The sequence below is a fragment of the Pelodiscus sinensis genome, chromosome 1 (genome assembly GCF_052426305.1).
Source record: "Pelodiscus sinensis isolate ZL-2025 chromosome 1, ASM5242630v1, whole genome shotgun sequence".
NCBI lineage: Eukaryota > Metazoa > Chordata > Testudines > Trionychidae > Pelodiscus > Pelodiscus sinensis.
Genome location: NC_143052.1, coordinates 24,154,750 through 24,169,301, shown reverse-complemented (window position 1 = coordinate 24,169,301; position 14,552 = coordinate 24,154,750). Strand labels below are relative to the sequence as shown.

The following is a 14,552-nucleotide window of genomic DNA, read 5'->3' as shown; positions in this document are numbered from 1 at the left end:
TATACTGGCATGTGCCTTTGCGCAAAAGATTTGCTTTTGCGCAAAAGCATCAGTGCCAGTATAGACGCTCTCTTGCGCAAGAAAGCTCTGATGGCCATTTTAGCCATTGGGCTTTCTTGTGCAAGAAATTGATGTTACCTGTCTACACTGGCCTCTTGTGCAAGAACACTTGCGCAAGAGGACTTATCCCTGAGCGTGAGTGTCTGGGTATTTGCACAAGAAGCACTGATTTCATACAGTAGAACATCAGTGTTCTTGCGCAAATACTCACGGCCAGTGTAGACAGGCGGCAAGATTTTGCGCAAAATCTCGCCAATGTAGACACAGTCCAAGTGTGTAGGGACAAAATTAGCAAGGCCAAGGCACAAACCGAGCTCAAATTAGCTAGAGACATGAAAAGTACAAGAAAACATTATACAAATACTATTGGAAGCCAGAGGAAGATGAAAGACAGGATAGGATAGTTACTTAGTGAAGGAGAAAATAATAAAAGAAAATGTGAAAAGGCAGAGATGCTTAATGATGTCTTTGTTTTGGTTTTCACCAAGAAAGTTAGTGGTGATTGGATGTCTCCCATATTGAATGCAAGTGAAAATGAGGTAGGATCAGAGGCTAAAATAGGAAAAGAACAAGTTATAAATTATGTAGACAAATTAGATGTCTTCAGGTCACATGGGCCTGATGAAATGCATCCTAGAAGCTCAAAGAACTGACTAAGGAGATACCTGACCTATTAACAATTATCTCTGAAAAGTCATGGAAGACAGGAGAGATTTCAGAAGATTGGAAAAGGGCAAATATAATGCCAACCTATAAAAAAGGAAATAAGGACATCCCAGGAAATTACAGTCCAGTAAGCTTAACTTCGGTACCAGAAAAGATAATGGAGAAAATTATTAAGAAGACAATAAGTTGATAAGTAACAATCAGCATGGATTTGTCAAGAACAAATTATGTCAAAACAATCTGATAGTCTTCTTTAACAGGGCAACAAACTTTGTGGTAGACGTGGTACTTCTTGTTTGTAGTAAAGCTTTTGATTCTGCCTTGTATGACCTTCTCATAAACAAACTAGGGATATGCAACCTAGATTGTGCTTACTCTAAGATGGGTGCAAAGCTGGTTGGAAAACCATTCCATGAGAGTAGTTATCAATGGTTCATAGACAAGTGATATGCCGCTATTTATTTTGAGTAATGGTGGCACAGTTTGGGCTCAACTTCCTAATACAAATTTATTTTTAATAAGAACAAGTTACAAGAAAGAAACAATTTCACAAGGGCAGTAAAAGAACAAGCAGGTTTTGACCTTGTTTCATATTTATAATGTGAAATATTAAAATATATGAAGATACCATTATAGTTACTAAAACTATCAGCAAAACTTCTTCTGAGATGCTAATTACTGATGTATTATTCAACATAAGCTACTTTCACTCTTTAGAAAACACTATGTTTTTTTCCCTCCTGAAACATTAACAAACCAGTCTGTTAGGAGAAAAAAAATCCCACTGCAGAAATGTACATTTATTGCTTCCTTTTAATAAAATGACATGCTACATTTTAAAGTCACTCTTAAAAACTTTTCATGTGGAAGATTTTTGAAACTTCGATTTCTCTTCTTTTTTTTTAACCATTGGATCGTTAAATATTTTTAATTTAACTTAAATTTCCTTACTTAGGAGAAAATAAATTACAATACCCATTAAATAGAAACTGATATGTAAACTAAAAAGAAATCCTTTTATATTTATGCACAAAGGCTTGTATTCTGCAAGACCCAGGCAGTAAAAGTTACGAAATAAATTCAAGTAAGGATATCTCACCATCTACACAATAAAGCAGCAGATAGTGTGTTTTCTTGCCCTTTAATATACTGTAGATCTCCCTTTTTACAATTTGAGGAGTTCATGAAATGGAGAAGTTGAACATCTCAAAATCACAGTAGATAAGGTGTGTAAATTGCAGTATGTTACACTGTCTTGTTTTTTTCTGGCCCTTCAAACCACTGCAAAGTGAATGCAAATGCACTGAAGACATCGGCATGTGAAAGAATGTTGAGATTACCTTCATCAGTATCACTTTGTGCCACCTAGGCTACTGAGTGGGCTGCATGAATGGCCCTCCTTCATCAAAGTGGGCTGCAAAATTGTTGGAACCGAGATAGTCTCCTGGGATAGTTTGTTAATTGCACTTGTGTCCCTAGAATTTGTAGGGTGTGCCGATTGAACCATAGCAGCACTTGGATTGGATGCAGGGGGAGCATATGGTTCTCACAATGTAGTGTGCAATCATCATGCATTTTACTTCGTGTGCCCATGCTTTAGTAATATTGGTAGGAAAAAACCTATATAGATGGCAAACAATGGAATCTGGCAACCTTGCATATGGGCAACAATCAACGAAATGTCTCATGGGCCACACATAGAACAGAACTTCAATGAGCTGTATGTAGCCCTTGGGCTGGAAGTAGTCCACCACTGTGTGATGGCTTTTTTATTTTGTAATTGAAAGGGTGATGCTGAAAATGTGTGGTTTGGTGTTGTTTTTTATGATGTTTGAACTGTAAGTCACCCTAAGGCTTTCTATGAAGAACACTGTTTAATAAAGGCATGCTACTTTTTTAAAAGCAGAGTAATATAAATCTTACATATTATCAGAAGGTAGGCACACAAACTTTTACTGAGGGGCTTCATTTTTAAGAATGTAAACCTTTTTCTTCAAGGAAAGCAAATTGTATGGTGAGCTGGTAGGAAATAGACGTCAGGTCTATAAAGCTAACTTTGTTACTGGAGCTTGGCATAATGATACACAACCAGTCTCATCTAAGAGCTTGAGGCTGTTCTGTTTAGAATTGCTTTAAGCCAATAATTAGAACATACATCTCTTCCTCGTTCCCCAATACTGTATCTTATGCCTGTGTCATAATAATGTACTCACTTGTTTCATAGTGCATTATCTTACTTTATTTCTATATTTCTACAAAATATTGCACTGTGTTACAAAGCACTGCCACGGTGTCTTCACAAAGTACTTTAACAACATTTTTTTAAAACCCAACAACTGAAGTTTAATAAAATATTACATAATACCATGCATAGTGATAAAAAATTCTTAAACACAGTTAGACTAATCTTAGACATACCATGGTACCCAGGTAAAATTTGTTTTTACTCTTGTATTTTTAAAGCATCGGCTCTTTCAGCAGACATCCTACCTGCCGCTCTATTAGATCTCATAAACTAAGGAGGCCTGGATTAAATCTGTACTTAGATTGGACACTCCGAAGAAAAATTACTAGCTTCAGGAAGCAGCATCGACCTCTGAGTAATGTTTTTGGGGCACTGGGACAGAGAATGTGCCATTTTTTAGATGAGACATAACAGATGCCCCAACCATGTCCTTATAACACTTTTTGCAATGACTCTTGTCTACTGACCAATGTTCCCTCTAATTTTTCTGTCCGTGTGCAGAATAAATTTTGTTATGCGCACCAACGCATGTGCAGATGTGCACCACAGTAGAAACACATGCTGCTCACTGTGGGTGCTATGGGTACTTTTCTAATCAGCTGGCTGGCATGTGAAATCTCTCCTGGGTGGCTGCCCAACCACACAGCTTAAAAAGAACACTGGTCCTTTCGACTGTAGACAAATGTGTTATGTCTATCTAAATACCTTGATACTTCAAATAGATAAGATATTCTTCAATTGCTATGCCAAAACCATTGTGTGGTGCTGTGGGTAGTGCTATACAGATTCTTGTCGCCCACAGCAGAGATGGATACATTTTATTTGAAGATAAAACAAAGCGATTCTACAGTGCTAGTACAGACTGTAATTCTGTAATGAAACTAGATGATTTGTGAAAATTACTAGGTAGGTAAATTAATAATAATAATAATGTCAAATTGTACATTGTAGTCTCATCTTGGGCATAAGCATTTAATGGCATCCTTAATTCTTTCAATATAAGAGTGCCAAGATGAGAATGTACTTATGAAAACTTATATTTGTTTTTACTAGAATGTATTCTAACAGGATCTGTTTCGCCACACAATGAGCATACGTAACTCCCAATAAAGTTAAAAAGAAATAGGCACATAAATCCCTATGATAACTGTTCCCTTAAGTTTTAATGAAAAAAAATTAACATTGAATACATATCTTCCACGCTTTTGTTAGAAAGGACTTCTACCAATAATAAAAGTACCTTTAAAATTAAATGCCTAAAGATATTCATTAAAAAATCTTCTATGTGTAAATATAAAAAGATTTTCCTAATGCACTGTAAAAGAATACATAAATGCGCCACACAGTGAAAGAACATTATTAAGGAGAATGAGGTAAACCCATAATACAATTACTTTGTGATGTAATATAGTTAACATCACTTCCAATAATACAGTGCAATAGCCCCTAATTATTACTGCTGTCTGCTTTTTTTAGGTCTTTATATTCACTTGAAAAAGTCTATGGTTTCTCATTCACAAATATGAATGCAAATGCACACTGTTTTACTGCTATTTGAGCTACAGGATAAAAGACATAAAAATCTCAGTGTGCATTTTAGGGTGACCGGGTTTCTAACATGGCTCTCGTTCTCTCTCTCTCTCTGTCTCTCTCACTCACTTACTCTTGGTTTGTTTTAGGGTTTTATCATATAATGTTAGTAACAAATAACATTTAATCACTCTCTAAGCTGTTGATCGTTGTCCAAGTAGAATTTATCATTTGTCAATAACAACCACAATAATAATCATAATAATTAATCAAATTATAACTTTGATTCACAAATTTCATGTAAAATGTTTAGCCCAGAGACAGAATCAATTTTTTACTTTACCTGCTATAATGTGTAAAATATTTATTAAACAGGGGTGATATACTAAATAAAAAGATGTTTAACACTTATTTGAAGTTAAACCAAAGCATTCACATGCTACCTCAATTTGTAGCATTAAAAAGACATAAGCACTCTGAAGGTTATGAGGAGAGCTGTCTGTGTATTTAACACATATTAGCCTTATCCTTCCACAGGTAACACAATAGTACTTTCTGAGCTATGCTGTGCCTTACTGGAAATACTGAATCTAGAATGCAGTGTGAATATGTGTCAGCAAGCTAGTAGTTTTAGCATGGTAACTTTATTTCGTAAAAGTCTTTCAGAGGTTTTACTTATTGAAATATTATTGGAAATATGGGTGGGCACTGAAAGGGATGACATAAAAATACAGGGATATCTGTTTTTTTATAAGAAGGTAAAGAGTGAGTAATCTGGTTAGTATGTATCAACTAATAAGAAAGTAAATGAAGCTGATTGTATAGTATACCTAAGAGGAATCTTTGAGAAAACATTTGCTCATGCAATCTCTCTCATTTATGAACAATCATAACTTTGCCTTCCCAGAAAGAAAGAAAGAAAGAAAGAAAGAAAGAAAGAAAGAAAGAAAGAAAAACCATAGCATCAGTGAGGATGAAATTTTTGACATTTAGGGTACGTCTAGATTACATGCCTCTGCCGACAGAGGCATGTAAAATAGGCTACCCGACACAGTCAATAAAGCGAGGATTTAAATATCCCCAGCTTCATTAAAAGAAAAATGGCCACCGCGCTGTGCCAGCTTAGCTGATTGTCGGCACTATGCACGAGTCAAGATGCGAATCAGTTGACTAGGGAAGTCTTTGTCGACCGCTCCCTTATGCCTCGTGACATTAGGTTTACAGGAGCGGTCGACAAAGGCTTCCCTTGTTAACCGATCCGCATCTTGACTTGTGCGCTGTGCTGATGATCAGCTGAGCCGGCACAGTGCAGTGGCCATTTTTATTTTAATGAAGCTAGGGATATTTAAATCCCCATTTCATTGACTATGTCGGGTAGCCTATTTTACATGCCTCTGTCGGCAGAGGCATGTAATCTAGACATACCCCTAGGTACTACATGAAAGCTCATAACTTTGGAGATAGGAAATTTAAAAAGTCTGTTCATATATACAACCTTAATTTTTCTAGGGGTAGATTTAAGGACTAGGACCTAGAGAGCAAGTGAACTGAGGGGCAACAATAGAGCATTGCATGGAATCAGAGGGGTGAATCAGAGAAACAGAATGGAGCTGGAAAACAGGAACAGTGAGATAAAATATGAAGAGAGTTTCATGTGCAGCTTCCTGGATAATAACATGAAAGGACCCTACACTTCTAAAAGTAAACTGATATTTACTAAGGGTAACATTTACAGAGATGCTTCAACTGCACCTGGTATTCTATCCATGTTTCCACGGACATCCCGCTGCCTCCAGCAAACTCTTTCCTTCTGTGCTCCTCCCTCCATGATCATTTAAGATTTTAATAGCTTTAAACAATAATTTCTGTTTCTGTTATGGTACCTTTTGGGCATATACTTGCTGACTTGGCTGTGGTCAGAAGTTATTAGTACATAGCTCACCTTAGAAATATAGATAGCTTTTCTGCCTGCGGGCTAAAATTGAATTAAGATACTCAACTTCAGCTATGTTAATTGTGTATCTGAAGTTGAAGTAGCTTAACTCAGCTTTAAGCCCTGTCTGCAGTGCAGGGAGTTGAAGGAAGAACACACTTTCTTCGACTTTCCTTACTCCTCATGAAATGAGGGTTACAGAAGTTGGAGTAAGAAGCCCATTATTTCAAAATGATTTCAAAATAACAGGCTTGCTATGTAGATGCGTACTCTGTTATTTCAAAATAATGTTATTTCAAAATAAAGCTGCTGTGCAGACATGCCCAGAGGTCTTCAAGTTTCCTTACTGTTCTTGGAAGGAGACCTGCTCCACTGCAGCCTTCATTCCATTGGGTGATGTCCTGATACTCCTCTATTTATAAGCATTATACCATAATTCTTCTGACTCTGTCAAGACATTTGCAGAAGCTCTATATTCTTCTGCTTCTTTCTTTTGATGTTGTCAGGTCATAGGCTCAGGCTCTATGTTCTTCTGGTCCTGGATTTGTCTCTGTCCATCTGTCAGTACTCTGTGTCTGCCATTACTCCACAAATGTCTTTGGTTTTGTTTCCACTGCTATCCTAAGTCTGTAGCTACCTCATATTGACTTGTGTTAAATCACAGGCCGAGTGATTGATTGCCTTTTTATCATATCTTTGCATGGCTATTTTGTGATTGGACCCAGATCTGCTCACTTGAGTATAAGGGGCTTCGGGTTTTGGCTCCTTGTAGTGGATTGCCTGCTTGGCTGGATGATTTTTTAATTGCATCTGTGCACTGTCAGTTGATCCTCTGCTGGGCTATAGCAGATCGCTCTTCCTGGGAATCTGTGTTTTAATTCTCTGCCCCATCAGTCTTTGTGTTGGGCTACTCGCTACTCTCTGGCAGAATGTATTACACTGGTCCAACATTGCCAGGCAGGGATCCTTTCTTGTCGGTTTTGCCTTTGCCATCAGTCTCTTGGCTGTCTCTGTCACAGACTCAGCATTCCTATTGCTTTGTGGGTATCCAAGGAAGATAGTCTTGTGTGTAAACAGTCATTTGACATTAATTGTTCGAGTTCCCCTGCATCATACTGTGGCTTACTGCCAGAGCATTAAATGTCAGTTATGAAATGCCTTGCAACATGCACTTCGCTTTCTTGATCATGGTTCTTACCTGAGAGTAGTCCAAATAGCCTATCTCTGTGACAGAATATATCTGTGTTCACACCCTGCACTATATTGTGATAATTTTTGTACAAGGTATGTCTTATGTGGTATCATTAAAAAACTTACAATTTGTTGATCAATAATGTTATGGCAAAATGTATGAAGCAAAATCATATGTGAAGTTGTAAATGTACGTTGAAACTATGACTAAAAGTATACTTTCCAGCTATATCTGGAGAATGGCCAAATAGGTTCCTCAGAGAAAAAGCCGATGCCTCAGCCAGGTGTAAATAAGGCTATTCGACCATTCCCGGCTACATGGCCATTCCTTGGCAAGAAAGGGGGCCAAAATCTACATTTCAGCAGAGAAATGACATGGTGTTTCTTTCCACACAGACTGCTTGTTGATTTGTTCACAGCTGGAAATGCTTCTCAAAGGGGGGGGGGGGAGAGAACAGGATTTGAAAAAGAAGGGACAGATATAACGCTGACAGATGGAAAGGAACCTGGAATCTCTGGAGCTTAGTGTATGAGACTCTCCAGCTTTAGCTAAAAGCCAGCTGGCTCTCAACTAAGGCTGTAGAGGGAACTCATTCTTTCTCTCTGTAAGTGGTCTAAGTGCCACTACATGGGATAGTGATCCACACCCAGTGCAAAAAAAGCTGCACATGGATGGAACAGATGAGAGGGAACATTAATAGTGACTTCTTTTTAAAACTTCATTCATTGGTTTTGGGTCATTGCCATCCCACAGTTTACCTGAAGTCTTCCTACTGCTAGAATGCTGATCCTAGCCTGCTGACTGACTGTGTGCTAGTTTTAATGCATGTACTGATGTCTCTTCTTTTCAGGCTCACCAATTCCTTCTTCAGTAGTTCTGCAAGGGTTAATGGAAGTTTGCTTTTTGGTAGTCTCACAGGCTGCACACGAAGGTCTATTTCTAACATCAGCTAGACCCTTAAGTGTCCATCTCCTGGAAAGATGTAATTATTTCTGTGATAAAACTGGACATGGCCCACAGTGACCGTTTTTTCTCCTTTCTCACACTGAGGATAGTCATTATTGCACTGTGATCAAATCCATAGCTTTCATTGCTCTGAAGACTTGCATGTGAACTACTATCAACCCTAAGGGATAATATCTCTCACACAATATAATCATTCTGAGGTCAGTGGCAAATGCAGACTGTTAATAAGAAACCTGTGATACACCACGAGGACTGGGTCACATTTCTCCAGTCTGGTATTGATGATTATCAGTGTAACTACATTTCAGCTGGCTTCACATTCCAGCTAGAATTGAATTGGTACTGATTTAACAGCAGTTGCAAATCAGCAGTTGAAAGGTCAGCAGCCTTCTGCAGTATATGTTCAATGAGAGTCTTTGGATTGCCTAAAGTCATACTAAAGTAATCTACCTCTTCACTGGAAATCTCTAGGTCCTCAGTTACAGCATGTTCTGCTGTATTTTCCTTCTTAGGATAGCTGTGGCGTTGAGACATATGCTGGTTCTGTTTCTAATGCCTCTTGCACCTTTGCCAAGAGGCTGGGAAATTTTCTTTACACTTTTCATAGAATCACAGAATATTACAACTGGAAGGACCTCAACAGATTATTATCAAGTCCAGTCCTCTGCCCTCACGGCAGAACCATCTAGACCATCCCTGATAGATGTCTATCTAACCTGCTCTTAAATATCTCCAGAGATGGAGATTCCACAACCATCATAACCAATTTATTCCAGCGTTTAACCACCCTCACCATGCTATGCTTACACGTGTACTCACCATGCTATGCTTACACGTGCGCGCGCGCATACACACACACACACACACACACACTCTCCAATTTTCCCTTAGCCTTCAGCAAGGAGAGGGGGACCATGATGTTAAGTTTTGGTTTTTTAAGCTTCAATATTCTCTTCCACAACCTCCAATCTTCTTTTATGTCTTCTCTAGGGAATGGGCCAGGTGACTTCTAACTCAGGCAGAGAAGTATGTATGATGTTTTCCTCCCTCCTTCCATATAAGAAGGGTTTAGGAGACTGGCTGGCCAGAATTACAACTGAACTGGTTGGCAAGGCAGTATGGGTATATCTACACTACCCTCCTAGTTCGAACTAGGAGGGTAATATAGGCATACCGCACTTGCAAATGAAGCCCGGGATTTGAATTTCCCGGGCTTCATTTCCATAAGCGGGGCGCCGCCATTTTTAAAACCCCGCTCGTTTGAACCCCGTGCAGCGCGGCTACACGGGGCACAAACTAGGTAGTTCGAACTAGGCTTCCTAGTTCGAACTACCTAGTTCGTGCCCCATGTAGCCGTGCTGCACGGGGTTCGAACGAGCGGGGTTTTAAAAATGGCGGCGCCCGCTTATGCAAATGAAGCCCGGGAAATTCAAATCCCGGGCTTCATTTGCAAGTGCGGTATGCCTACATTACCCCGCTAGTTCGAACTAGCGGGGTAGTGCAGACATACCCTAAGAGAGAAGGAGCTTTAACTGCAGGCAGACAGAAGCTCAGCGGGGGTGCCTACCATACTTGATAAAAAGCTGTGTCTCCTGAGAACCTCAACAATTCCTTAGATTAGCTGGTGTAGACAAGTTCTGACCTAGCCATCTGTTAGTATTATAAAAAAACATGAGAGTAGAACTATCTCATTTTCTCTAGAGATGTAGCAAACCTGTGAAATGACAATATCAGACAAACAAATGAATTACTAATGCCTCTTTAGAAGGAATAAGGTGAACATATGGAAAATCAGGGGTTCTTCCTCCTCTCCAGGTGGTCAAACACTGGCTTCTCACTGTTGGTCTAAATGAAGTACCAAAGGCTTCTCAAACTTTTCCTTTTGGATACTACCATTCCCCCTCCCCTACACTTTATTATTTCCATTCAATGGCCATGATACTGATCTTCTAAGCTCGAGGGCAAAGGGCTTTTGCTAATGCCACAGAATGATCCACCGGAAGACGTCTGTATCTGTAATTAATATATCTGAGAAGAAATGTCCACCCTTTTCACACAAGAATACGATTTTTTTTTGTTCAGAGAGTGAGAGACAAGACACTTCTGAAACTGGACTTGTCCCACTGCATCATAACTTTAGGCCTTATGTCAAATTCGTAAATAACTGTTAAGAACCCACAATAAATACATGTATCACACAACTTCCCTCCTGCAGCAAATAACATAAATAAAAATAGTACATTATTCTTAGTCTTTGTAAAAATGAGAAACTAAAAACAGGATGCACAGAGCAATGAAATAAAAAGAGGATACATTTAACTGTCATCATGCACACACATTTTTTTAAAAAATGGCATAAAAGAATAATAAAGAGGTGTTCCCTGTTTTCCTCAATTTTGTAGATGAAATATTTTAGAATCATAGTAGGTTTAGAGAAATGTTGCTAGGGCTCTGTTCCATATTGAGATTATCTTGTCTGAATTGGTCACAAAATGTTTCTCTTTTCATAGTGGAACAACAAATGGTGGGAAAACAGATTTTCGTCCAAGAAACCGTCATTTCTGTTACATTTCTTATGCTAGAAGATTTTCCCTAAATTAAATTATCCATTGCTTTGTCCTGTTTTCCTTTGGTTGACTCATTATAATAGGGGACACCACAATTTCATATAGCATGCGACATTTTGAAAGTAATAAATGTGCTCTAGAAAGTATTTCCTGATATTCAGCCTAATTTTTTTTGTTTTATTTGTTTTATTTTTTTCATTTGTTTTGTTTTATTTTGATGGCTCCTACTTATTTATCTGGTACTATCCTGAAAACTCCCATCCTTCTTTGATATTCATCACTGTTCACTTTCTACTACTTATAGACAGTTGCCCTCTTTTACATCATTGCTTTGCTAAGCTCTTGATAGATGAACAGATGGATCGCATGCATGCCTCTTAAAGCAATGACTTTAGGCAAGTCTTCACTATCATACTAAATCGGTACCACTGCCATTAACACAATTTATTGGGTCTACTGAAGATGCGCTAAATTGACAAAAGAGCACTCTCCTGTCTAAGTCTTTAATCCACCTCAATAAGAGGCAGAAGCCATGTTGATTGGACATCATCTCCTGCTTACATAGGACACTGTCGAAAAAAATCTGAAATACTAAAATGTGAAAAGTAAAGAATTTAAAGGTTACCATACAGGTATTAAAAACAACTGGTTCTTACTATTGTTTCCTTACAGACTATTATACTCCTCCACCCGCAATAGAACATACACCCAGGTTGGGTCTAGACTGGCCAGTTTTTCCGGAAAATCAGCCACTTTTCCAGAAAAACTTGCCAGCTGTCTACACTGGCTGCTTGAATTTCCGCAAAAGCACTGACGTTCTCATGTAAGATTGTCAGTGTTCTTGCGGAAATACAATGCTGCTCCTGTTCGGGCAAAAGTCCTTTTGCGCAAAACTTTTGCACAAAAGGGCCAGTGTAGACAGCTCAGATTTGTTTTCCGCAAAAAAGCCCCGATCGTGAAAATGGCTATCGGGGATTTTTTGCGCAAAAGTGCGTCTAGATTGGCACGGATGCTTTTCTGCAAAAAGTGCTTTTGTGGAAAAGCGTCCGTGCCAATCTAGACGCTCTTTTCCGCAAATGCTTTTAACGGAAAACTTTTCCGTTAAAAACATTTGCGGAAAATCATGCCAGTCTAGACGTAGCCCCACAGGTTTATTAGGGTTACTAATGAATATGGAGCTGCTAGAAGCCATTTTTAAATAGACAAAAGATATGGATGTTTTTAATTTTGGGGCAAAAATGAACAATCTTTGTACATCAGTTAAAAAAAAATTAGGTCAAATGACCTAGTAAATTTGACAGTGTACCTTTCAGTTTTGATAAATTCACCTTTGTTCTGATTTTGATCTCCTTGATTTAACTATCATTTCAGGATTATATTTAAACCTTGCAGTGCCATGAGTTGGTTTACTTCAGGTATGTCTATACTGTAACAGAACATGTCAGCTGACTTGGGTTTGTGGCACTGGGTCTACATCTAGACTGCAAACTTTTTTCGGAAGAAGTTTTCTGGAAAAGATCGTTCACACAGCAAAAGCTCAACAAAAAAGCGATGTACTTTTTCAAAAGATAGAGTCCACATTGATTGGACACTATCTCGCATTTAAGTTGGCATTAGCATGGACAGAATGGCCACCAGGGCACCTGTGTTATTTCCTGGAGGCCTTTTCTTTCAAAAGAACTCCCTCTTTTGTGTCCACACACGCCTTTTCTGTAAAAGCTTTTTCGGAAAAAGGCTTCTTTCTCATAGAAAGAGGTTTACCGCTGTCGGAAAACCCCCTCCATTCTTTCGACTTTCTGTTGAAAGAACACAACAGCAGTGTGGATAGTAAGTATAGTTCTTCCAGGAAAATGGCCGTTTTTCCGGAAAAATGCTGCAATGTAGACATACCCTGTGTTTTGGAACTATAAATTTGCAGTGTGGACATTCCAGCCTGAGCTATGCTGAAATTTTATAACCCTGCAGACTGGGCCCCATGATCCCAAGTCAGCTGATGTGGTCCAGCTTTGGATGCCTTATTGCATTATAGATATACCCTAAAAACTTGCATCATGCAAAACTACTAAATGCTACTAAATGCATGCCTGGAATTGCCTTGCAGAGTGTTTTTTACAGTTATACAAAAAGGGAGATTTTGATGTATGCTTAGAGTCTCAAAACACAAAGATCTACAAAAAAAAATTACATTTTCCCACAGTACTTGTATGTATACACATTTTTTTCAGAATAAATATTTCCTCGCAGAACAAACCATTTCCAATCCAATACATAAAGATAAGTAGTTCCCATCATTTAGAATTGTTCACATACATTTTTGTAATTGTACAGACTTTCTAGACTTACCTCCTCTATGGATAATCAAAGAAGTTTCACTTCCAACAGGACATTCTTTAAGTATATCCACTACTTCTGCATGGCTCAGGTTCTGTACATTCTGCTGGTTGATCTCAACAATGAGGTCACCTTCACACAAACCAGGACATCCCTGAATGTCTAGAATTTGCTTCACCCTCTGTCCTGTAGGACTGTCTGCTATAGTGAAGCCAAAGCCCTGGGTCCCTTTCACAATGGTTAAGGTCATGAGTTCAGCTTGGGTGGCCCCAGAGGAAGCCATTGATACATTATCATCATGAACAGGTGGAGGGAATGTGCTATCAAGCTGACTATCTGCTGGAATGGAGTGCAAGGGATGTGGCGGTCGATCTGTTATGTCTGGAACAGATTGAGAGGTCCTAGAAATGTATTCCAAATAAGTTTCATAGTTATGTCTTCCATTTACTACTACCGGAGGCCTCTCCATTACTGCAAGTGGTGGCACCATGCTGTTGGCAGGATCTTCAGGATCAAAGGGCAAAGGGTATCCACGACATAGCACCAGGTTGACACTCTGACCAATAGGAACTGACTGGAAGAGTTTGACTACATCTGCGTGAGTATGCCCAAGGACACAAACTTCATTAATATAGACAATGACATCACCTGGAAAGAGACAAAAATAGTGATGACATAAGAAAACTTCAATTACTATTGGTACAAAAAGAATGGATTTTTTTTATCAAATCAGGCATAGGAAATCACCATTTTACTAAAAATTAAAAGCAATGATAGCAATATTCAGATCAATCAAAGGTGACACTTGGCTGAAATTTGTCTGCCACTATAAATAAGATTCAGATAAAAGTTTTTGTCTGAAGCTCAGCTCTCCTGAGTGCTCTGAAACCTACATATTTACTCGGATTATCTTTATATATTTTTTGGGGGTGCAGGTCCTATGACTGATCGAAACCTGCGAGCATTTGAACAAAGGCCTTATGAGATAGATACAGACCCAAACCCCTTTCTCAAAGTTGACTGATTCTGGCAACCTATTTTTTTTGCTCTCTGATGGAAATC

General features: G+C 38.7%; 1 protein-coding gene across 18 annotated transcripts in view; it reads right to left on the bottom strand.

Annotated features, from left to right (window-relative positions):
- Positions 1 to 14,552, bottom strand: part of MAGI2 (membrane associated guanylate kinase, WW and PDZ domain containing 2) — a 1,124,289-nt gene that overhangs the window by 168,496 nt on the left and 941,241 nt on the right. For 17 of the 18 annotated variants that reach the window (XM_075926597.2, XM_075926502.2, XM_075926510.2 and 14 more), the window contains one exon: positions 13,503 to 14,138. The exons of the other annotated variant lie outside the window; for it this stretch is intronic. In XM_075926597.2, coding sequence (XP_075782712.2) covers positions 13,503 to 14,138 — 636 coding nt within the window. The remainder of the gene's footprint in view (positions 1 to 13,502; positions 14,139 to 14,552) is intronic. 18 annotated transcript variants of the gene reach the window in all.